General features: G+C 50.8%; 2 protein-coding genes, 1 non-coding gene and 1 pseudogene across 3 annotated transcripts; 2 read left to right on the plus strand and 2 right to left on the minus strand.

Moving 5' to 3' along the window:
* The first annotated feature begins 3,953 nt into the window (after positions 1 to 3,953).
* LOC112900908 lies at positions 3,954 to 5,783 on the plus strand (annotated as a pseudogene).
* A 1,686-nt stretch (positions 5,784 to 7,469) lies between these two features.
* Positions 7,470 to 11,874, plus strand: LOC112901274 (plant UBX domain-containing protein 7). The gene is made up of 10 exons (XM_025970151.1): positions 7,470 to 7,574; positions 7,680 to 7,825; positions 7,899 to 8,030; positions 9,186 to 9,348; positions 9,693 to 9,770; positions 9,855 to 9,923; positions 10,126 to 10,269; positions 10,407 to 10,509; positions 11,026 to 11,303; positions 11,378 to 11,874. The coding sequence occupies exons 1-10, from the start codon at positions 7,470 to 7,472 to the stop codon at positions 11,540 to 11,542; spliced, it is 1,383 nt and encodes a 460-aa protein (XP_025825936.1). The 3' UTR covers positions 11,543 to 11,874.
* Positions 11,875 to 18,662: 6,788 nt separating this feature from the next.
* Positions 18,663 to 20,911, minus strand: LOC112901337 (trihelix transcription factor ASR3-like). Its single transcript, XM_025970231.1, has 2 exons — positions 20,071 to 20,911; positions 18,663 to 19,274 (listed from the first exon to the last, which is right to left on the minus strand). The coding sequence occupies exons 1-2, from the start codon at positions 20,909 to 20,911 to the stop codon at positions 18,928 to 18,930; spliced, it is 1,188 nt and encodes a 395-aa protein (XP_025826016.1). The 3' UTR covers positions 18,663 to 18,927.
* Positions 20,912 to 22,672: 1,761 nt separating this feature from the next.
* Positions 22,673 to 22,745, minus strand: TRNAA-CGC. Its single transcript has one exon. It is a non-coding gene; the product is annotated as a tRNA-Ala (tRNA).
* Between the last annotated feature and the right edge of the window lie 270 nt (positions 22,746 to 23,015).

A 23,015-nucleotide genomic window follows, 5' to 3' on the forward strand; every position in this document is an offset into this window, starting at 1 on the left:
CTCAAATACTGTCCAACAGAGAGAGGTGAGAATGGGTTTTGTTTGGCGTCCATAGCAGAATGTTGGTTCCATTTGATTGTCAATTGATAGAGAAAGCTTTTCAATTTCATTGTAGGATGAGGCATTGCCTTTAGCACTTGTTGAACCATCACAAATTGATTGGGATGCACTGGAAATTGAACCTAGATGGGATGAAGAAGGAACACGTGGAGTTTTTAGTGAAAAATCAATGTATGCTAAACTAGGGTTGCAGAAAGAGGATGAAATTGAAAAAAAGGCAAGGGCTAGAGTTGAAAACAGAGATGGAGGAAGTGCTGAAAATGAAAATATTGATGACCATGATGCCATGGGGTTTTGAGTACATACAGGAGGAGAGGGCGGGCATGTATAGCATGTTGAATCCAGTGATGAGAGTTGGCAGTTTGTATCCAAATATGAAAGTGTTTAGGCTTGCTATGCGACACTATGCGATTCAGAGAGAATTTGAGTTAGGCATAGAATGTCCTAGTACGAGTCGATACAGAGGCTTCCGTTAGGGTGAGAATAGTCACGGAGAGGAGTGCCCTTGGAGAATTCATGCTGTATTAGAAGCAGAGGGGTCACCCACTATCATTGTATGTATATTCTTCCTATCATCGCATATTTTTCATATGTCCTTTGTTGTGTTGGGTGACTGACTTGAGTCATTTATTTCCTCAGGTTACGGCGATGACAGATCGCCACAATTGTACTTCCAGTGCTAGGAGAATGACAACCACTCCTGCCAGTGCATGGGTTGCTGCTCTTTCTCTTCCAATCCTACCGAAGAAACCCAACATAGGAGCCAAGGAATTACAGAAAGAGTTGCAGGACACGTATAAAGGCACCATTGGCTACGACACCGTTTGGAAGGGAAGAGAGAAAGCTTTGCTTGAGTTGCATGGTACTTGGGAGGACAGCTCTCGACTTCTTTTTAGTTGGAAGGAAGCGGTGTTGGAAAAAATGCCGGACTGTGTGATTGAGATTGATGTTCGTCCAGACGGTGACAAGGTTGTCTTCAATATATTTTTCTGTGCGTTTGGACCTTGCATAAAATGGTTTCTTAAAGGTTGCAGGCCATATCTTAGTGTGGACTCGACAGCTTTGAATGGCAGATGGAATGGACACCTACCGTTTGCTTGCGGTGTGGACGGTCACAACTGGATGTTTCCGGTTGCATTCGGTTTCTTTGACTCCGAAACCGATGAGAATTGGACTTGGTTCATGACCCAGCTTTATAAAGCTATCGGAGACTTACCGGTGCTTGCAGTTTGTTCTGATACTGCCAAGGGCCTACTCAAAGCTGTGAAGTCAGTTTTTCCCAATATGGAGCAGCGGGAATGTTTCAGGCATCTAGTACAGAACTATATCAAGTACCATCATGGTGCACAACACTTGTTTCCAGCTGCACGCGCATACATGCCTGAGGTGTTTGAGAAGTACTATGAAAATGTCACATGTATTCCTGGTGTTAAGCTGTGGTTCGAGAAACACCATAGGATGCTTTGGTACAGAAGCGGATTCAACCTAGACATAAAGTGTGACTACATCACCAATAACATCGCGGAGGTATTCAACAATTGGATCAAAGACCAGAAGGACTTGCCTGTGTTGTGACCTGGCCGACAAGATTAGAGAGAAATTAATGGATCTTTACCACAGAAGGAGGAAGATTGGAGAGAAGCTTAAAGGGAAGGTTCTACCCTCTGTTCTCAATGTTCTGAGTGCAAGAACTAGAGGGTTGGGTCACCTGTCTGTTACACAAGGTGACCATTTTAATGCTGAGGTCATAGACCATAACGATTGCATTACTAGGCACATTGTGAAGGCTAAAGATATATATTGGTCTTGTGAAGAGTGGATGCACACTGGCTAGCCATGCCATCATGGATTGGCTATAATCATAGGGCAGCAACATAGGAATGTCAAGATGGAAGACTTTGTGCATGATTACTACTCAGTGGAAAAGTTCCAGAAAGCTTATGAGGGGAGAGTGGAACAGCTAAGAGACAAGTTCTACTGGCCAAAAGTATCCAAAAGTGTCGTTTGCAAAAGAAGTGTGTTCACCAATTGGGAAAAGAGGTGTCGGCCGCCAAAGGAAGAATAGGATAAAAGGATGTCTTGAAGGTGGTAGCGGGAAGAAAAGAGCTGCAAATGAGACAGAGAAAGATTAAAAGTTGCTTCGAGAAAAGGTCAAGTGCCCAATTTGTGGAGAATTAGGGCATCGCAAAAACAGCCCCAAGTGTCCCTTAAATGGAACAAAGAAAAGGTAAGTGTATTAAGTTCATGTTTTCTGTTTGTATACAATTTACTAATACTTTTAAATACACAGGAAAAGGAGACCTAGGAAGAATACTATGAAAGGTTGGTTCCCTCGACCTGAAGCCGCCACTACGTCTTAGAGAAGCAAGTGGAGTTGTTGTGTAATTGAGCTACTATCCATGTAATTGACACTATCTGTTAGTTTGGTTCTATATTGAATTCGTATCCATATTGAACTGATTATCTATATCTTCTGCTACTAGCTGTTATCTATATCTATCTATATCATTTGCTCAGCATACATAGTGAAAAATCATTTGTTCAGCGTACATAGTGACACACATCCAGTTCAGCCAAACACACATAAGCTAAAACAACTGATACACAATTGCATAGCTGCATCTGCATCGGCCACATCTTCAAACTACAACAACTTCTAGTTACATCTTCGTACCAGCACACAAGAACACAAGAACAACAAATATTGCCACGGTGAAGCCACAACAATTATGCTTCAACTTCCGTTGACGCTCAAGCCTCAACATAAGCTCCTCCTTGTCGGCAACAGCTGCATCGCGGTCCTTCTTGCATTGTGCAACCATTGCTGCCTGTTTCTGCATCTTCATGGCCGCATCGCCCATTGCCATGTTCAGTGCCTCCTTTTGTCGCTTCAATGTCCACACAGTATTTCGCAAATCAACCAACAAAGAAGCAACAAATGGATCCACCGGCCCTTCGTACCATCCATGGAAATCACATCCTCCTTCCTGCAAAAATCATATGCATGCCAAGGCATTCAAATCCACATCTAAATCAATCAAAAACTGAACTATGGACAGTAGCAGTGCACATACACGAGCACGGTAGCACTTGAAGTATCGACGATCAGGGTTGTCATTGCTCCATGAAATCCACATTGCTGCCTTTTGCCTACAATGGCAATTCACAGGAGGATGGTATTCCAATGGACCAACGCGGCAGGGAATAGGAGAATGGCGTCTGCCGGTCGAACCTGAGCTGTGGGACATCTCGAAGCCTGCAGGCATGGCGGCGAGCGATGGGCAGGCTGGGGGCGGGGGCGAGCGCTGGGCAGTCAGCCGGTAGCCACAGGCGGGCTGGAGGCGGGGCCAAGCGCCAGGCGGCCGGGCGCTAGCGACGGGCAGGCGCCAAGCACCGGGCGGCCGGGCAGCCGGGCGGTATCGATGGGCGGGGCCAAGCACCGGGCGGCTGGGCGCTCGCGACGGGCGGGGGCGGGCCCGAGCGCCGGGCAGCCAGGTCGGGGCCGATCGCCGGGCAACCGACCGCTAACAACGGGCGGGGGCGGGGCCGAGCGCTGGGCAGCAGCATGCGACCGGCGGCGAGCGCTGTGGATTCTCCATAGATCGATCTCGAAGGTCACGGGAGCATAGTGTCTTGCTAGTATGTACGAGGGACGAGATAAGGTGAACGAAGGGAGGGTTAGAAATATCTGACCGTGTGGGAGAAAAAAAAGGCTTACCGGGATCAATCTCTTCCGGTGCCAAACGAGCGAGTCGATGCCTGTCTCGGTCCCCTGCCACCGAGCCCGATTCTGGATTTCCGTTGCAGTGAAGCCGCGTCGCCATAGTCTCTTAATAGCAAAAATCTCCCGAGTATCAACCACACGCTGCGACAGACGAGCTGTAGAACCGGTACATAAACCGATTCGATTGCAGCTCCACCGATGGAGCACGCGCAGAGGACCGTGGTCACCGGAGAGCACACAGGAGAGGCGACAATGGGGGCCGCCGTCGCATACCTCCTGTTCCTCCCACTCGTCAGCTGCGCCGTGACCGTGATCCTCCTCCTGCTCTCCGCAATGAAGCCGTCCAAGGCCCGAACCAGCGGCGTCCTCCCGCTGCCGCCGTCCCCGCCCGCAGTGCCCGTCGCGGGCCCGCTCCTCTGCCTCGTGCGCGCGCGCAACCGCCTCAAGCCGGCCATCCGGGAGCTGCACCGGCGGCACGGCCCGGTCCTCACGCTCCGCTTCCTCTCCCCGCGCCCCGCCATCTTCGTCTCCGGCCGCGGCGTCGCCCACCGCGCGCTCGTCCAGCGCGGGCCGGCCTTCGCCAGCCGCCCGCCCGCCATCGCGCCCTTCCGCGTGCTCAACAGCGGCCAGAGCACCGTCAGCTCCGCGCCCTACGGCCCGCTCTGGCGGTCGCTGCGGCGGAACCTCACCTCCGGCATCCTCCACCCTTCGCGCGTCCCGCTTTTCGCTCCCGCGCGGCGGTGGAATTTGGCGGCTCTGGTCTCCGACCTCGGGCACCGGAGCAAGGAGGACGGTGGCGAGGTGGCCGTCGTGGAGTGTCTCCAGCTCGCCATGTTCTCGCTGCTCACGTACATGTGCTTCGGCCGGAGGCTGCACGGCCGCCGCGTCAGGGAGATCGAGGCCGTGCAGAGGGAGCTCTTCGCGTCGTACATCAGCTTCCAGGTGTTCGCCTTCTGCCCGGCGGTCACCAAGCGGGTGTTCTGGCGGCGGTGGAAGAAGGTGCTCTCCATTCGTTGGAGGCAGGAGGAGCTGTTCCTGCCATTGATCAGAGCAAGAAGAGATCGAGGAGGCAGCATGCCCGATAATGGAGGAGAACACGACGAGAGCCTGTCGTACTGCTACGTCGACACGCTCCTGGCCCACCAGCTGCCCAGGGAGGAAGGCGAGTGCGCGCTCACCGACGCCGAGATGGTGAGCCTCTGCACGGAGTTCCTGACCGCGAGCGTCGACACGACGGTGACCGCGCTTCAGTGGATTATGGCGAACCTGGTGAGGCAGCCGGAGGTGCAGGCGAGGCTCCTCAACGAAATCAACGCGGTGGTTTCGGCCCGCGACGGGGACGGCATTGCCGAGGAGGACCCTGAAGAGCATGCCCTACCTGAAGGCGGTGGTCCTGGAAGGGCTCCACCGCCACCCGCCGGCGCACTTCCTGCTGTCGCACGCGGCGGTGGTGGAGACCTCTCTGGACGGGCACCGCGTCCCCGCCGCCACGTCGGTGAACTTCTCGGTGGCCGACGTGTCGCTGGACGAGGCCATCTGGGACCGCCCGGAGGAGTTCAGGACGGAGAGGTTCGTGAACGGCGGGGAGGGCGCCGGCGTGGACCTGACGGGGAGCCGGGAGATCCGGATGATGCCGTTCGGCGCCGGCAGGAGGATCTGCCCCGGCCTGGGCCTCGCGCTGCTGCACCTCGAGTACTTTGTGGCGAGCCTGGTGCGCGAGTTGGAGGGGGGGGGGGGGGGGGGCGGTGGTCGGCGTCGCCGAGAGGCCTTGCATCATCGTCGACTCGTCATGTATATATGTATGTATGTATGGTGGGGTGTGGCATCGAATCGACGCATGGCACAATGCTGGATGAACTTGCATGCTGATCTGGCTGCAAAGCGTTTGTATCTCCTTCGCAAAATTCGCGCAGCTTCTCTTGAGACATTGTGGTTTCTTCACGGTATTGCACATTTTGATTGGCTAGGTTTCTTGAGCATGTTCACCATGCCAGCCTGATCAGCACGGGTGTTCATATTTAAAATTTATTTTAAGACTAAACGACTGTAATTTTTCGGTGACGAGATATATGTCCAATGAGAGGTACTCCCCGTTCGAATTGTTGGTCGTTTTGGCAAATCTAAATAAATAGATTTTACTATGCATCTATATATACATTTATATTTATGTAAATAGCAAAATTTACAAAAAGAATTTACGAAAAGAGGATTCCCCGCTTCTTTCTCTCGTGCAAAACCGTGCATGAGATTTTCATCTCGCACGGCTCCTAAGTGATAAAAGAAAGAAGAATTTTCTTTCTACATTACCTTCCTCGCGTATGTATAAGACCGAATTCATTCTTTCGAAAAAGAACTACTAATCCTTAACTTTTCAAGGAATCCTTCATCAGTGGCTGTGAATGACTGTCTTTTTCAATCCTTTTGACCTTGGTTCCATAGGAGCAAGTTAGAAAGGTTGAGAAATAGAACCATCTGATTTGATTCATCGAAATAAAATAAATAAAGAATAAAGTCAAAAAAATAAGTCGAAGATAGAAGAGCCCGGATTCAAAATGAAGAAATCTCGAAAAGGATCCTTCTGATTCTCAAAGAATGAGGGGCAAGGGGATTGATACCGAGAAAGATTTCTTCTTATTATAAGACGTGATTTGATCCGCATATATTTGGTAAAAGAACAATCTTCTTATTTACTTTAATCATAAATGGAAAGTGTTCGATTAGAACATGAAAACATGACTCAATTGGTCTTAGTTAGTCTTCGGGGCGGAGTGAAAGAAGGGCGGAGACTCTCGAATGAGGAAAAGGCTCGGCTTTCTTGGACCACCTAAGTGCAATTACGATAAAAGAAAGGATATGTAGATAGGTGGATAACTAGATTGGCAAGTATTTAAAAAATAAAGTAAATACTTTATTTTAGGATTCTACAATGAAATCCTTTATTTTCCAGTAATTCTCCATAAAAATTATTCAACAAGCTGTAGAGAAAATTCCGTTTGAACTCATGATCTGAACGAGTCGCACATACACCCTAGCACATGTTCCTCGACGCTGAGGACATCCCTTAAGCGCGGCCAATTTTCTAGCATTTCGTATTGGCTGTCTTGCATTTCTAATAAGTTGTTTAACCGTTGGCATGTCGTATGTATAAAGAAAAAATGGATTGGTTTAGATCGATCTTAACCTAATGATTCATCGTCACGAAGTATTTCTATTTTCTATAAAATAGCATAAAACTTGAATTTAATTTATCAAAACGAACTATAACTTGGAACGGAAGGAGTACATGCTATGGAAGTCTTAAAGATTTCCTGCTCTACATGAAAGGTTCCACGAAAACACAATCACAAAAATGTTCGCAAAAAGAAAAACACAATCACAGGATGCACTGTTTGGACCAAACATCTAAGTACAAGCCCATGAAATATTTGGATGGCCCATGAGGTGAGGCTACTGAGCCAATGGGCTCTTTCGTCCCCTTCAAGCCGGACCAGGCCACGACCCGCACGCGCTCCATTCCGCCGCTCGTCTTCATCACCCCGCACGTTTCCGTCCGTCCCCCTTTCCTTACTTCCCACTCCTCCCCATTCCCACCCCACCCAACCCACGCCGTCCCACCGAACCCTACTCACCAACAGACCGCAGGAGAAGAGGGGGGAAAAAATCCCGTCGAGGCGACTACGCCGCCATGGCCGGCGATCCCCCGACGGCCGCGGAGAAGGAGGCCCTGGTCTCCTCCTTCCTCGAGATCGCCGCCGGCCAGACTCCCGACACTGCCACCCAGTTCCTCCAGGTTCGGCTTCCGCTTCTGCCCCCCTAAACCCAATCCCTTCAGCTTCTGGGCGATTCGATCGGGCCCGCGCTCCTTGGTGTGATCCCTGGGGTTTCCATTCCGCAGATGACGAGCTGGCACCTGGAGGAGGCGCTGCAGCTGTTCTACATAGACGGCGAGTCCGCCCTCGCGTCGCATCCGGCGGCCCCATCTGCCGCGGCTGCTGCTGCTTCGGCGGCGGCGGCGGCGGCCGGAGTGGAGGAGGCGTTGAGGTAGGCAGGAGCGAGGTTTTTAGGATTTTGGGTTTTGGTTTCGGGTGGTTCATGGAGGGGCGTCGATTTGCAGGTTCGCGCCACCCCCAGCGGCTGCACTGGGCGATCCGATGTTGCATGGACTCGGGGTTGGGGAGGACGACGACGTCCGCGCGCCGCTGCCTGTGAAGCGGGAGACTCTCTATGGCGACGGCCCTGTGTCTGTGTAAGTAACTAAAGGTGCTTCAACCAGCCGCTTCGCATGTTAGCATTGGATCCTTGGATTAGGTTTGTCCACCAATTATTTGATATTGGGCAGGAGCGAAGTTTCTATTTAACTGAATTGATGTGCTGCATTTGCATTCTTATGCTATTGCTACATGGATGTTTGGTCCTTTCTGTTTTCTAGCGTAACCGATTGGACCTTCCCATTCATTCTTTTGTATTAGAAGTTAACATATACTGAGTTACATGTTCAGTGCACTGAGCAATGAGTGTTTCACAAACAAGGTCTAAGAATGTGTTCGATTTGTGTACAATGAATACCATATGGATTTTGCTTGCTACCAATAGAATTTAACTTAGTTGATGGGCATCCTGGGCATGCTTATGGAATCTATGTTATAACCCAATACTGCCCCTTTGGCCATGCATATTTTTAGGACCATTTGTTAGCAGGAACAATTGGCAGCTAAGTGTAACACTATATCTGTTTTTATGCCATATTGGCCCTCATATTCTGTCTAATAGTTTGTAACCTGTGAAATTGTGGGTGTCTGGCCATTGAATCTCTCATGATAATATTTGTACATGACTACAATGTTGGTAATTCCACTAGCAAGCCAAGCCTGAGACGTCTCCTGCATGCATGTTTCTTTCTCCTTAAGCAGGTACACCAGTCTAACAACTGAGACTAGCTAACTGACCTCTTGTTTATACCATTGGAAAATAAAATAAATATATGTTACTATTGTTCCTTTAATGATGCAAATTTAGTCATTTGTTAGTGTTGTCCCTCTTCTTGTTAGCCAGGTGTAAATTTTTTCTATGTTTGTTTTTTTTCCTTTTCTTGATAACTCAATTTGTTTTTTTCCTTTGTATTTAGCTTGGGCATGGCTGCATGTAGTTTTGTAATGTATGTTCTATCAACTTTTGCTTTGGACTGATATGCATTAAGCAGCATTTGTTGCTTTACATATGGCAATATGCAATCTGTTTTGTGTTTTCGGTCTTATTTGTTGTATTTGAGCTTTTACCACTATCGCTGAAATCCAAGCATGATTTGACCTGTCTTCTTTTGCAGCCTGCATCCTAATTCAATGGTGCATTTCCTAAACTAGATTTATGATATTTAAGTATGATACGGCCTTTCTTTTTGCAGCCTGCGACCTAATACAACGGTTGCATTTCGTAACTTTGAACAAGAGGCAAGACAATCTGCTGTTTGGGATTCTGATCCGAATGCTACATCTAGTTCTCATGATAATCTCGCTTCTTTGTACCGTCCACCTTTTTCTTTGATGTTCAATGGACCATTTGATAAGGTAAGCTGTATATATCAAGAGCAATTAGTTTATGTGCTGGTTAAACTGTATGGCCACTTTTGGTCTTTGCATCTGTGGAAAACTGCACAACTTATAATTGCGAAACCCTTGTGCTGTATCTCAGTTGGCTGGTGGTTTACTTGAGCAGCGTAGCTATAAAGCAACTAATTTGTTGTGGTTAGGTTGTTAATTACTCTTGAAAGATTGCTCCTCCGTTTACAGCAAATAGGACATGTTTTGTTGTCGCTATTAACATCTGATCACTGAAAGCGGACTGATGTCTACATTAGTGCTATTTCAAAAGAAAAATATCACTGGCTTGTGCTTATAAATTCCAAATGTAGGCAAAATTAGAGGCTTCTTCTCTGGACAAATGGCTGTTAATCAATTTGCAGTCGACGGAGGAATTCAGCTCTCACATGGTAAATTCGGTCATGTTGTAGTGCAATGCTGTTCCTTCAGTTTATTAATCCAAGTTTTGACTTTTGAGCCTGTCTTTATTGAAGCTTAATCGAGACACTTGGGGAAATGAAGCGGTGGCCCAATTAATTCGGTCAAATTTTATTTTCTGGCAGGTTAGTCCTTCCTATCTGCTTGCATGTTTCAGCCAGGGATGTGCCTGTCTCATTCCCATTCCCATTTCTTTTTACATGTTAGGATTTATATTGACAACATAAAATTGTCTGTTAAATGGTTCTCTTTTTCCCCTATATGGCATGTGTCTTTACACTTGTCAGCTGTTACCCTGTCTATTGATATTTTAATGTGTTAATATAGGTTTATCATGACACCAGTGAGGGGAGGAAGGTATGCACCTACTACAATTTGGTATCCATTCCTGCTGTACTCCTGATTGACCCCATCACTGGGCAAAAAATGCGTGGTTGGAATGGAATGGTTCACCCAGACCGTCTGCTTGAGGTATTTCAATACCGCTATTTCATTTCTCGTACTGAACTGTAGTTGTGGCTTGCAGAGTTGCATGAAAACTTCAATTTTTGGATGTAATATGGTGTAGATGCTCCTTTTTATTCTTTCTGATCGTGTATTGTATGTAGGATCTGCTGCCTTACCTGGATAAAGGCCCAAAGGAGCACCATGCAGCTCAACCACAAAAGCGCCCAAGGAAAGTTGATCAGGAAACTCCTATGGGAAAACAAGGTAGAAGTTTGATTTTCTTTTCTTTTTTTTATTATCAGCAGTGCTATTACTCTTTGCTCTTGTTTGCATACATATCAACTTGGAAGATTCAGTTTTACAAAACCATATGACTTAACCATATCCAATACTTGGAGAATCATATAATTTATTATATCCTACATCCTAGCATCCATTGTTTTCCAATTTTTTGTATATCCTAGTGTTGTAAAAATGGCAAGAAGTATTATGCAGCTCTTATGCTATGGCTACATGATTTCCTGGGCAGTTTGTCTATAGGGGCTGCTTGGTAATTCTGGGGATGGCCCATGCTCTTGCTGACCTTTGGTTGTTTTCAAACTCAGGAAATTGAATCGAGTTTTATCCATCCAATACATTTTTTACTTATTTTTTAGTTGGAGACTATTTCTCTCTTAGCTGGTAGCTGTTATCATCTGGCTAGCTGAAAACATTTCCTACCATTCCACTATGTAGTTGGTTGACAAAAAGAACTATGTTCATAATGTGCTTTCGTTGTAGGCAAAACAACTGTAGAGGATGAGGATGAAGAACTAGCACGGGCAGTAGCAGCTTCCCTGGAGGACAATAAAGAAGTCGCTGAAGGATCAGATGCTACAGATGACATGGCTGAAGCTGAACCGGAGGAAGAAAATGGGACCAGCTTAAATATCAAGTTGGATTATCCTCCTCTCCCTGAAGAACCTACCGGAAGCAGGGACCTTCTCTGCAGGGTTGCGATTCGGCTACCGAACAATCGGAGGATACAAAGAAATTTTCTTCACACAGATCCTATTAAGGTGACACCACCATCAAATTTTCTCGTCTCATTTGCATGCTTTCCCTCACTGATGGTCTCGTCTTTCCACTGCAGCTCCTATGGTCATTCTGTGCTACTCAGGTTGAGGATGGAGAGAAGCGGGCTTTCCACTTTGTGCAGCCCATTCCTGGAGCATCCAAGAACCTGGAGTTTGCAAGTGATCTGACTTTTAAAGAAGCTGGATTGGCCAACTCAATGATCAACCTCTCGTGGGACTGAGCCTGCTTCCATCTTGTACTTTCAAAGCCGCGACGGATTTCAGCATGGGCTTGAAGATGGTTTAGTTATTTTCTTTCCTTGAGGCTCAACTCTTTCCTTGCCGTTGGTTCTTGTGTCTATAAACACCCATGGTAGGACTTAGCTCTATTCAATGCACATATTTATCATAGTCTGGTGCTGGTACTGAACTGATGCGTGGTCTAGTGCTTGTTTTCCTTTGTGTCTTGTCGAATGCTGAAAGAGAGGCGGAGGCAGGCAGGCAGGCAGTGACACTGCCCGGCGCCCGGACGCTGATATGTTTCGCGGTTAGAAGAGCACGGCGACTTCTTTTCTTTTGTTTGTGACCTGCTTCATTGCGCATTGCTTCTCCAGATCGGCAGATTCCATGCCCCATGCGTGCCGATTTCTGAACCCGGCGATGCAGATGATCAACTTGAGCCTGGAGCGTCGGTGGCTGCCCGTCCCAGCTCCATTCCTGAACCTCGAGTGCTTCATTTGCTCTCCATGGCTGCCTTGGAAGCTTTCAGAAAAAAGAAGTGTGTGCGCACATTTTGGCGCTAGGATCAGGTCGTCAGGTGCAGTTGCTGCAGCCTGCGGGGACTGCGCGGCATCAACTCTGGCAATGCAGCTATGGAGATAGTGGAATGCAGTCACACTGGAGCAACTGCACAGAATCCTGGGCCAACGTTGCCATTGTTTCAGAATTCTGGTTGGTCTGTACTAGTAGTACTCACTCGCTAGTACCGGGTACGTCGACACCATGTGAAATTGCGAACTGTAACATGGTAATTGGCTAAGTGCTGGTATAATTACCATAGGTCGACATGCATGGCTAGTTTGCTACGAACTCGTGAAAGAACACCGAGTACCCCCCACTCAACTCATGATGGCACGGGCAGGAGGAGAGCTGGAGCGTGGGCACAGGCCCCTCTGTCTCTGCGTGTGTAATTACCTCCTCCTCTGGCGAATGGCGGCGTGGAGCGTGGAGACAGTCTGTGGCTCTGTGCAGAGAGAGAGAGAGAGAGAGACCACACCAGACATTGCAATGCAATCGTACTAGTCCCTAGTGTGGGGTTACGGCCAGTGGGAATGGCGGAGTTTTGACCGGGCACGTTTGACTGCCAGCGTGGGCCCGCCGCTTATGATCTGCCTGCGGTGGTGCCTGCCGCTGTTGCATTGGCCGGTGCCACCCTGCCACACTCGCAAACACACACAGAACCCTCTCTCCCTCTCCCTCTCTGGCCAGTGTGACAGGCACAGCAACTGGCCCCGAATTATTGCACCCGTGGCCGCTCCATGCATTTCTACACTGGACTGCCTCCAGTTCCAGTTCCAGTCCAATGGAGGAGAGAGAGAGGTAGTTTGGTTTGCTCGGCGTAGCGCGCATTTATAGAGGCTGCCTGCCGGTGCCGGCATCTCCGACGCACCGGCACCGCTGCCTGCGACGCCATTCCCATTATTTCCTTCCCCGGGGATCGGCCGATCCATCCACCGGTCGACCACTGTTCCCTCTCGCACCGCGTCTCCATGAGACCATGACTACCCTGCTCGCCTCTGAACCATGGATCCATCACAAGCTCGGCAGGAGGGGCCTGGACCGCCCTCCGATCCCTCCCTCCTCTTCAACTGTTGGGCGTTTTTGGCCGGGCTTGTGCGCCCGGGATCGAGCACAGCGATCCACAACGCCCAAGTAGTGCGCTTTTTGGCCGCATCTCTGGAGGATCACTCGCTCGCTCACCTCTGCTGGCCTGCACTGCACTGCACGAGCTGGCCGGCGACGACCATGTCAGTGTCAGCTTCAATTCATCAGCCGCTGAACGGAACGGAACGGAGCTGCTGCAGAACGGGACGTACGGGATGCTAGCTTGCGATCGGCGATGCGCGTGCGTGGAGGATCGTGCCTTTTTACAGCTTGCATGCGCGGGCCGGATCCACTGCGCGCCGTGCCGTCCCAGAGCTTTTGCAGGGCCAGCCGGCCGGGCGGTGACCTGAGTGGAGCTAGCATCCAATGCTGAGGGCTAGCTGCTGCTGCCGCTGCGCCACCACCAGTGCTCCTGCGCCGGCAGTACTACTACAGACTACCACCACCACCTAAGCTAGAGCGTTGTACGCGCGCGTGCAGGGCCCGCTAGGTGGTGCGCCGGTGCCGCTGCTGACTGCTGCCGCGGTCTCTGAACTCTGAAGCATGCCACTTGGGCCTTCTCCTTTACTTTCTTCAGGAACTGGCAATTGTTGCGTTTGTTGTATTCTGGAGTTTCTCCTTGAGGATCTTGGGTTGGACTGGAGTACATGTGGTGTTTGCACATGCGTACATGCTCCACTACTCAACCCTGTAGAAATGATTGCTAGCTGCTGCTAGTATAGATAGATTTTGGACCAAGGAGAACTGCCGACAGAAAGCCGGGAGTACCACGGCAACCTCTATTATTTCTCACTTACCGTCACCAGAAAAGCTCAAAGATGGCGGCATGGTGAAGTCCAGACTGGATTACTACGGTCTAACGGGGGAGAGTGGACACTGGACAGTGTTTGGTGTACTAGTGCTACAAGCTACTGCAGGAAAGAGTTTACACAGGGAGTGAAGCGTTAGGGCGTGTCTGGAAGAGCTTCAGCCGGCTTCGGCTCCTCTGATAAAATACTTTTTACTGGAGCTGCTTTTCTCTCTCCACTCGCAGCTCTCACACAGTCAAAAATAAGCCGGTGGAAAAACCGGTGGAGCTGCAAAGTCGGAGCCGGCCGGAGCTCTGCCGGACGGGCCCTTAGCCTGTCTCCAGGATATGATCCAAATCCCATCTTCTACATCTTTCATTTACAGAATTCTCTATAAGATTCTCTTCTCTATATCTTATTTATCTCCAACAACGTTCTCTAAATCTCATTCTCTATACATTAAATCCTATATTAGAAACGTATTTTATTTCAAATTTTTGTACGTACGTATTTATCATACCTCAAACGCTATGGACATATTTTATTTTTATTTAATTCAGTGTTTGAAACGTAAAGAAAAAATAGAGAAGAGGAGAGAGAATCTCTGTATATAGAGGAAACCTGTAGCGTTCTCTATTTTAGAGGACCATTTAGAGAACGCTGCTGGAGCAATAGAGAACGGAATCTTCCTCTATATATAGAGTAGAGAACGCTTTACAGAATGCTGCTGGAGACAGCCTTACCCTGTCTGCAACATGCGCTCTAAATCAGTCTCTACCATGTATATACAGAAGATTTCGTTCTCTATTACTCGAGCAGCGTTCTCTTAATGGTCCTCTAAAATAGAGAACACTACAGGTTTTCTCTATATATAGAGATTCTCTCTCCTCTTTCCTATTTTTTCTTTACTTTTTAAACACTGAATTAAATAAAAATAAAATATATTCATAGCATTTAAGGTATGATAAATACGTACGTACAAAAATTTGGAATAAAATATATATCTAGTATAGGATTTAATGTATAGAGAACGAGATTTAGAGAATGTTGTTGGAGAAAAATGAGATATAGAGAAGAGAATCTTGTAAAGAATTCTGTAAATAAAAGATATAGAAAATGATAAAGAGAACGACGGTCGGAGACAACCCTCGGTCGCGAGCGAAGCCGTACGGGAGGGCAGGGGCATCTCGGGGAGAAGAGGCAGGGGAAGCTACGGCCTACTGCACGCGGGATGTGGACGGCAATGGCATATGGCATCTCGATCTTCTCTCCCTCCGGTCAAGCACTTTGACTACGGACCTGGGAGCGGTGACAGCCGAGATTGTCAGGCTTTTCTGACACCAAAAGGACAAATCCATACGTTCACCACCGCCTGTGCCCACCCAGAATCATCACCCTGCATGGACACCTCTAATCAGGATGGATACACCGTGGCCCCCCGGCTTAGCACTACATGATCCTCTTTTCTCGGGTGTTTAGCGCCCATGTTTCAGTCTAGCTATAGGTCACTAGGGTAGGGTAGCATGGAAGCTACCATTTGCAATAATTCTGACATTTTTATTTTGTAATTACCTCAAGACACTTTAGCTGAAGCTAATGTTCATTCCTCGCTATATTTTTTTGAATATTAACGGATTGCTTAGCATGGTTGACTGCTTGTGTTACTCCCCTAAGGTTGAAAGGTGAGTGCTTCCGATTACTCGCTCCATTCTAAATTATTAATTATTTTAATTTTTTTAGATGTATAAATTTTACTATATATATATATTATATTTGTGCATAGCAAAATCTATATACGTAAAAAAGCTAACATGATTAAATAATATTTTATAATGAAGGCAGTAGTTTTTAGAAAACTATTTCTAATTAATGTAAAATTAAATTGAATGAGCTCGTTCTGAACATCCGACGTTTGAAAAGAAAGCCCGAAGCGTCCAACTAATAAGCTGATTTTCTTATTTCTTTTGTTTGAAATTCAAGCTGAGCTGTGGTGATCGCTGAAATGGGTAACCACTCCAGTCCAATCCCATCCAGCGGCGCGCGGGCAACTGCCCAGCAGGACGTCCTCCCTTCTGCCGAGCGACGTGTAGCCTTGCAGTCGGGAAAAGACCAGGCTGCCCCTACCGCCGTGCGGTGCAGACTGCAGAGAGAGAGAGAGAGAGAGAGAGAGAGAGAGAGGGGGGGAGCGCGCGGACGGGACAAAGGCCACCAGGCCTGGTCCTTGGACTGAGAGATGATGGGCGAATGCCGACAACGCAGCGGTCCACCCGTCTGCAGCTCCCCCTCCGGCCACGCACCCGTCTCTCTCTCTCCTAGTAGTAGGGGTAGTCCGCAGACCACGCCACGACCGACGTTTGCTAGTAGCTCCCTCTACCCCATCGTCGCCACCGCTCCGGCGAGGGCATTTGACACTGCGTCGACGGACGAAGGAAGACGAAGACGCCTCCAGCGCGCGGTAAAATTTTGCATTTGCAGTGCACGCACGCACGCGTGTACTGGACTGCAGCGATTACGCGACGAAAGGCTGGGAGGCACGGTAGCTGCTCAGCATACGATCCCTTTGCAAAAGCCAAGCAGCCAAGTGGAGAAAAGGAAAGAGCTCCTCAAACTAACAGCTGCTTGGTTGGCTTACGTTCTCGCGAACCCATGCACAGCAGGTCAAGAACCAGAGACAAATCACACCACGAGCTAGGTAAACTACTGGCTAGATGGAGCTATGAGCTCAGCCTTCTTCCATGAGCTGAAAAGTTTCTTTTTTTTGCTTTGTTCCAGCAGGAATTATGCACAAGTAATACGGTAATACATGCATGTCTCCTTAACAAGCACTGTGCTGCAGTAGCCATCATGTCGCCGCGGTGTTGACCGCTCTATTTTTATCTCTATCTCTACTATTTTAAAATAAATAATAATCTCTTAGTTCGTCAGTCGGAATTCTAATCGGAATCTGCAAAAATCAGTCGGAACTTCAATAATAACCCGAACAATCAATGCATCACGCGATTACGGCACGACCTAAATACGGAGTGTATATAGATCCCGATAAAATTTATATTACTCGTAGCAGCGGACGCACCGATACTATAAATATATAAATATTGCGTGTTTGCAACGAAATCGAAACCCAGGCCAGGCGAGACGGCCCGGGGCGGAATTAAACACGCGGCAGCTCGGGCATGCGGTCATGCGCGCATGTCCCTTACGTGTCGGCGCCTCGGCCGGGCCACACGGTCGTCCACCTCCGATCCGGATCGGGCTAAGCTACCGTACGTGCCCTTAGCTTCATTTGATGATCGCCTCACGCGTGCATCGATGATCATCTGCTGACACTGCCGGTCTGGGCTTGATTGTTCATCCGGGCGCAGGCCGGCAGAACACGGCCAGTCGCCGCACCGGCCTGCCGCCCGCCGTGTCGACGGCCGTTGCTGCCGCCCGGTCGCCGGCTCGAAGAACGACGGCGACTACCCTGCATGTGTGGCGGTACTGCCTGTCCGTGACCGTGACTTTCGTACGGCTCAACGTACAGTTGGCGTAGTGCCTGCACCTGCATGTGTGGCCGATATAACAACGTGCGTACAGTACTAGATCTATACGTACAATGCCGTAGTTCGATCTGTTTATCAAAGCTTGCGGTAATACCTACAGTAGTTCCATGGATCGATTGCGAGGTACCAACAGGCCGGTGGCTATGCTTGTACCAATTCTTTAGAACTAACTCTAGTGTAACTTCACCGTATATAAAATTATAATTAAATTCAGTACGAACTGATCGTACCTAGAAATTTTCAGATGTCAGATGCCATCTCAAAACAGATTTTCAAATGTATTCCCTCCATGCACACTGCTAACTATTAGGAAGGAGAAAGAGATCGGAAAGAAAAGAGATGCAGCGTAGTAGTAGATCTCGCCTTTTGGTAGTACTGTCCCTGGTGATGGTACGTAGGAGAAGACGGTACAGCAGAGAGATCTGGTACCTAGCTACGATCTAATACGAACGTGTGTGTGGCGACCTCGAGTGAGCAGGCGATCGAATAAAATACCAGTAGCTGAGTTGGATGGAGTACAGAGCGATCGACAAAGGTGCGTGGCTAGATACGATACGGGGATACACAAGTCGCGTCGTTAGCTAGCCCGGACGACGCAGGCGGGTTGTTCATTCATGAGCACGCACGTTGAACAATCATCGTCCAGGTAGAGATCGCCGATCGACCTAGTACAGTACAGTACAGTACAGTACGCACCGTGCTGCCTGCATACACGAGCACGAGGGCAGAAGCGCCATTATTCCATGAGAGCTACTAGCTAGCTAGCTAGTACTTGTTTCAAGCTAGTAGAGTTATAGAGCTGGCGTGAACTTTGATTCCATTTCATCCTCCAATGCGAGAGGGCGAGAAAGAAAGCCATGGCAGACGCAGCAGCAGTGGAGTTCCTGCACGCAGCGCAGCCGCGTCGAGCAGCAGGCCAGGGAGGGAGAGGCCCCACGGCCGGCGATCACATGACAGCGAGGGAGGCCACCGAGGGCTCGGCCTCGGGCCTCCTCTCTCTCCTCTCTCAGGCGATCAGCATCCGCATGCGCTGCTAATGATCGCCGCCCGCGACAAACCCAGAACCCAAGAAGCACCAGCAGCTCATCGATCATAATACCCACACCATTCCACAACACCAACAGTACTTGGCCCAGGAGATGGAAGAGGAAGGAGCTCATCAAATCAAACCGGCCAGGAACAAGACACCTAGCTAGCTAGGACATGCTGAAATCGATGATGCCTGCATGCACGCGACCAACAACGCTAGCGACGCACCTCCAAAAAATATTTTCTAGTCAGAGCCTCTCCAACACAATCGATCAATCATCACCTTATTTACACCTCTCAGATTGCACAATGCGAACGCTAGCTAGGTACGGTGGAGGGCACGAGCTAGGCGATCGGCGAATGGACGACGACCGCCGGCGGCGGTCACCGGGAGGCGGAGTCGCCGCTGCGGTGGTCGGAGACGAGCGCGTTGATGGCGGTGGAGAGGCTGTTGACTGCGGAGATGAGGCCCGCGAAGCCCTGGCGCCGCACCTCCGTGCGCTGCTCCTCCAGCCGCAGCCGCCGCTCCTCCAGCTCCAGGACCTCCCGGTGCCGCCGCTCCCGCTTCTCCTCGCACGCCACCAGGGTGCGCGCCAGCACCGTCGCGCTGCGCACCACGCTCGAGCTCAGGCGGTTCAGACGCCGCCGCTTCGGCTCCGGCTCCTCGCCCTCCTCCTCCTCCGACCCGTCCTCATCCTCGCCGGACTCCGACGACCCCGTCAGCTCCTCAGCTAATACACACAAACACACACCCAAAACGTAACAGTAAGTAACAAAAGTAAGTTAGCAGCATACATAAAACGTAACAGTAAAAGCAGGAAGTCAAGTTTAATTTATTTCCTGGTTGATCTGATGAGCTCATCAACAATGTACTACACTGCAGCATCACAGTTAGCATGCAAATTAACTACAAAGGTCGGAAGTGCCCAGATGCGTGCGTGATCGAGGAGAAAGAACAAAAGGTGCTTTGCTAGTTCGTTGCATGCTTGATGCTTGCACTGTTGCTCCAAGCTTTCAGGCTTTACAATTGGATCTTGCCGATGCCTTTACAAAGTGATTGCAACCTTTGTTTCTTTCCTAAGCCATGCATTTTCTTTTTTTTTATTTACCACTGCAAGTAAACGTAAACCCACCATAAACTAAACTTTTTTTTTCTGAAATAAACATAAACTAAACTAACTATATGAGTGCAAACCAGAAGGATTCGCCATCCACTTTGGCATGCTTGACATGAGATGAGGTGCACGCAGCTTTATTCTCGCAGCCCAGCCAGCATTATCACCGCTGCCACCCGCCCGGGAAGAACCCACAGTAAAAAGATAAAAAGCGACCCCCCGGTGAGGTAAATAATTACACCGCCGAGCTCTCCGCGCGATCTCCCCCCAATCATAACGGCCTGGCGCTAAGCTTAAATAAAGCTCGTCGCGATCGACGGGCCCACGTGTCAGCCGAACGAACAGTAAATGGACGGGTAGATAGATGTAACAGCAGCTGGTATTAAGTACGGGCGCGGCGCGCCGACCATACCGGAAACCGACGTCGCCGGCGGCGCCACCGCCGTCGGAAGCGGCAGGGGAGGCGGCGGCGGGGCGCGGGGCTGCGCGACGAGGGGCTTCGGCGGGGATGGCGGCGCTGGTGGAGGCGGGGGCGGGGGCGGGGGCGGCGGCAGCGCGAGCTGGGGTGGCGGGGCGGCCGCGATCGCCGCGCCCCCGCGCCGCGCGGCGCGGCGGGAGAGCACGTCCGTCAGCGCGTCGAACACCTCGGGCGCCAGGTTGGTGGGGAGGTTGCGGTCCTTGCGCTCGTGCCGCTCCATGGACCAGTAGGACGGGAGGGCGCCCGTGCCGCCGCCGCCGCCGGTCGCCGCGGCGGTGGCGGTGGCAGCCGCGGCGGTGCGGGACTCGTAGTCGCGGACCTTCTTGTAGTCGCGCAGGAGGTTGTCCCACTTGTCGTTGCACTGGTTCTGGCTGCGCAGGCAGCCGTGGTTCCAGCAGTAGTTCTCCACCCACTTCCACCGCTGCTCCGCCGACCGCGGCGTCGTGGGCGACCCGTGGCCGTGGCCGTGGGCGGCCCCGCCAGCGCCGGCCCGGCGGTCGTCGTCCAGCCGCTTGGCCGTGATGAGGATGAGCGTCTCGTGGAGGGTCCAGTTGCCCTTGCGGTAGTCCCGTGGCGCGGACGCCGGGGATGGCGGCGGCGGCGCGGGGCCCCCGGACGCCGGCGAGGGCGGCGTCAGGTGTCCCGCATGGGCGTGGGCGTGCGGGTGCGGGCGGAGCAGCGCGAGCGGGGACGCCGCGGCGGACGAGGACGGCGAGGGGTCGGATGACCCGGACATGGGCGCCGCCGTCGCCTTGGCCACGGTGTTGGCCGACATGAGCCGACGAGCCGGCGCCCGCGCTACGGCGCTCGCGTCTGGGGTGGCGCGCTGGCGCTGGGCATCGGGTTGCGAGGTGTGGTTGGGTGCGGACGCGCTGGCGACGGGGGCGTATTTACATGCGACGGCACGGCGTTCGGTTCCGGAGCATGGCGTTAAGTGAGAAGCAAGCCGCGGGCAGCAGGGGCGTTTCAGCTCGGGTGCGTGAGAGTGTGCAGTGCGAGGCTACGAGTGTGCAGTGGCAGAGCGCTCCATGTGATGTGAGTGGGGGCTGCCTGCGCCGCTGCGGCCGCGCTGAGCTCCACGCCACACCTCACCTCCCACGCTCATGTGAGGGAGGAGGGTGCCAGAGCTAGGCCAGAGCCGTCTCCTTTCCCTCCTCCTATCTCCTGCTCATTTTCCGCGGTTTCTTTTCAGTTTTCTTGGCAACTTACGAACTTTGCTTAGGGCCGGCACTAGACAAAACGGCGGGTAATCAAGACGTGTAAGCTATAGCTGCTAGCCTAATCATCTTTCAAACACAAACAGGTAGGCTTGGAAGCTAACTAGTGGGTCTGATCACTGATCAGTGATCACTCTAGACAGTGCAGGAGGAGCGGCAGCGAGCACCACCAGCGGGTGTCCCGTAGCTGCCGGCGTGTCGTCCTCATTTCCGGTCAGGGCCGGGGCCCCTCTCCCGGCGAGCAGTGCCCGGCCGGCCGGCCACACCGTTCCACCTCCACCGAGCACGAGCAGGCGCAGGGGGTGCCCTATTCCGCCTAGGAAAAAGGAGCCACTGTTCCCCGAGTGATTGTGCGTGCTTGTACATATGCGGCGCCGCGTGCAGTCTCCGCACGAGAGGCGCTGTGGTAAATCCTTTGGACGTGCTCGGATGCATAGCACCGTGTCTCCAAGCTGCGTCAGCAAAAAAAGAAGTTGGAAAAAAAATCCACAGTGTCCTGTCACCTCACCCCCCCAAAAAAATGACAATTCCGTTGAGGATCGGAGCCTTAACATTGCCGGGGATTTTTCATGCACACACGAATCCAGCACTCGATCTCACAAGGAAATGTGCATGGCAATCATGTACTTCACTTGCCGAAGTCCCCACAGGCTGCACTAGACTAGTTTTCTGAACTGGAAGTTGCACAACACTTTGAACCATCAGAAGCAGAAGCAGAAGCAGAAGCACCAAGCACCCGTAGCTAGTAGGCCGAGGTCCACCACCCCAGGAATTCTACTCGTAGACGCGGCGCTCTGGCCTTTGCCATCTCCTTTCGCCGCCTCAGTGGCTTCTTGTTTTTCTTTTCTTCCTGTACGTCCATCTCTTGGTGTGGTGCCTGCCTACAGAATGAGGGTCGAATGAATGAGATGAATGATCGCTGATCCCCTAGCGCAATCGGCCTAGACGCCTAGTGCCGAATTGGGCACCACCCTAGAGAGAGATGCTGGATAGCAGATTGCTGGCGGGAGCAATCACTGCACAGCATTCTCCACCAAATCCTGGCTTTTTTGCTAGCTCGTAGCATGCCTTTTGCGGCGTAAAGAAACCGGATCCCAAGTGGTGGAGCTGAAACGCAGGCGTTTGGGCCGAAAGCGAAGTGAAACTGAACGGATGGATGGATAGGGGGCAGTTACGCCGGGATCGCGGCCCAGCCTGTTGCCTGCCGTCTTCTGTGCTGGCGCGTTTCTGTGGTTTGACGTTTGAGTGCGAGGACATTTTTTTTTAGATTCGAGTCTGAGGAGCGGGTTGCGCCAAAAATATAAAAAAAACAGAGTCTGTGGAGGTGCGGGGAATCGAACCCCGTGCCTCTCGCATGCGAAGCGAGCGCTCTACCATATGAGCTACACCCCCGCTGTGGAAGGTGCACAAATTTAACCTTAGTTGTAGCTGGAGTCGTCACAGCGTCAGACAGACCTGCCGTGCCATATCATCGGAATTCAATGCAGAACTTGATCGTTCATCTCGGCTAGGTATGGGAAAAGGGGAAATCAAAATGCGCCCTACGACCGCACCGGGTTTCCTCCACCGTTAAAAGACTTAAAAGTTCCAAAAGGCTATTCAGATTAAACAGTTTTCCAGCAGGTGAGAAGGATATATTGCAGCTGTTTGAAACTGGTCCCA

The sequence above is a fragment of the Panicum hallii genome, chromosome 7 (genome assembly GCF_002211085.1).
Source record: "Panicum hallii strain FIL2 chromosome 7, PHallii_v3.1, whole genome shotgun sequence".
Lineage (NCBI taxonomy): Eukaryota > Viridiplantae > Streptophyta > Magnoliopsida > Poales > Poaceae > Panicum > Panicum hallii.

What these genes read in the sequence shown, in the direction of transcription:
- LOC112901337 (XM_025970231.1), bottom strand. Translation starts at nt 20,911, where the DNA reads ATGTCGGCCAACACCGTGGCCAAGGCGACGGCGGCGCCCATGTCCGGG. An exon ending in GCCGGCGACGTCGGTTTCCG is followed by an intron (nt 19,275 to 20,070) that starts GTATGGTCGGCG and finishes TGTGTGTATTAG; the next exon opens with CTGAGGAGCTGACGGGGTCG.
- LOC112901274 (XM_025970151.1), top strand. Translation starts at nt 7,470, where the DNA reads ATGGCCGGCGATCCCCCGACGGCCGCGGAGAAGGAGGCCCTGGTCTCC. An exon ending in CTGCCACCCAGTTCCTCCAG is followed by an intron (nt 7,575 to 7,679) that starts GTTCGGCTTCCG and finishes TCCATTCCGCAG; the next exon opens with ATGACGAGCTGGCACCTGGA. An exon ending in AGGAATTCAGCTCTCACATG is followed by an intron (nt 9,771 to 9,854) that starts GTAAATTCGGTC and finishes TCTTTATTGAAG; the next exon opens with CTTAATCGAGACACTTGGGG.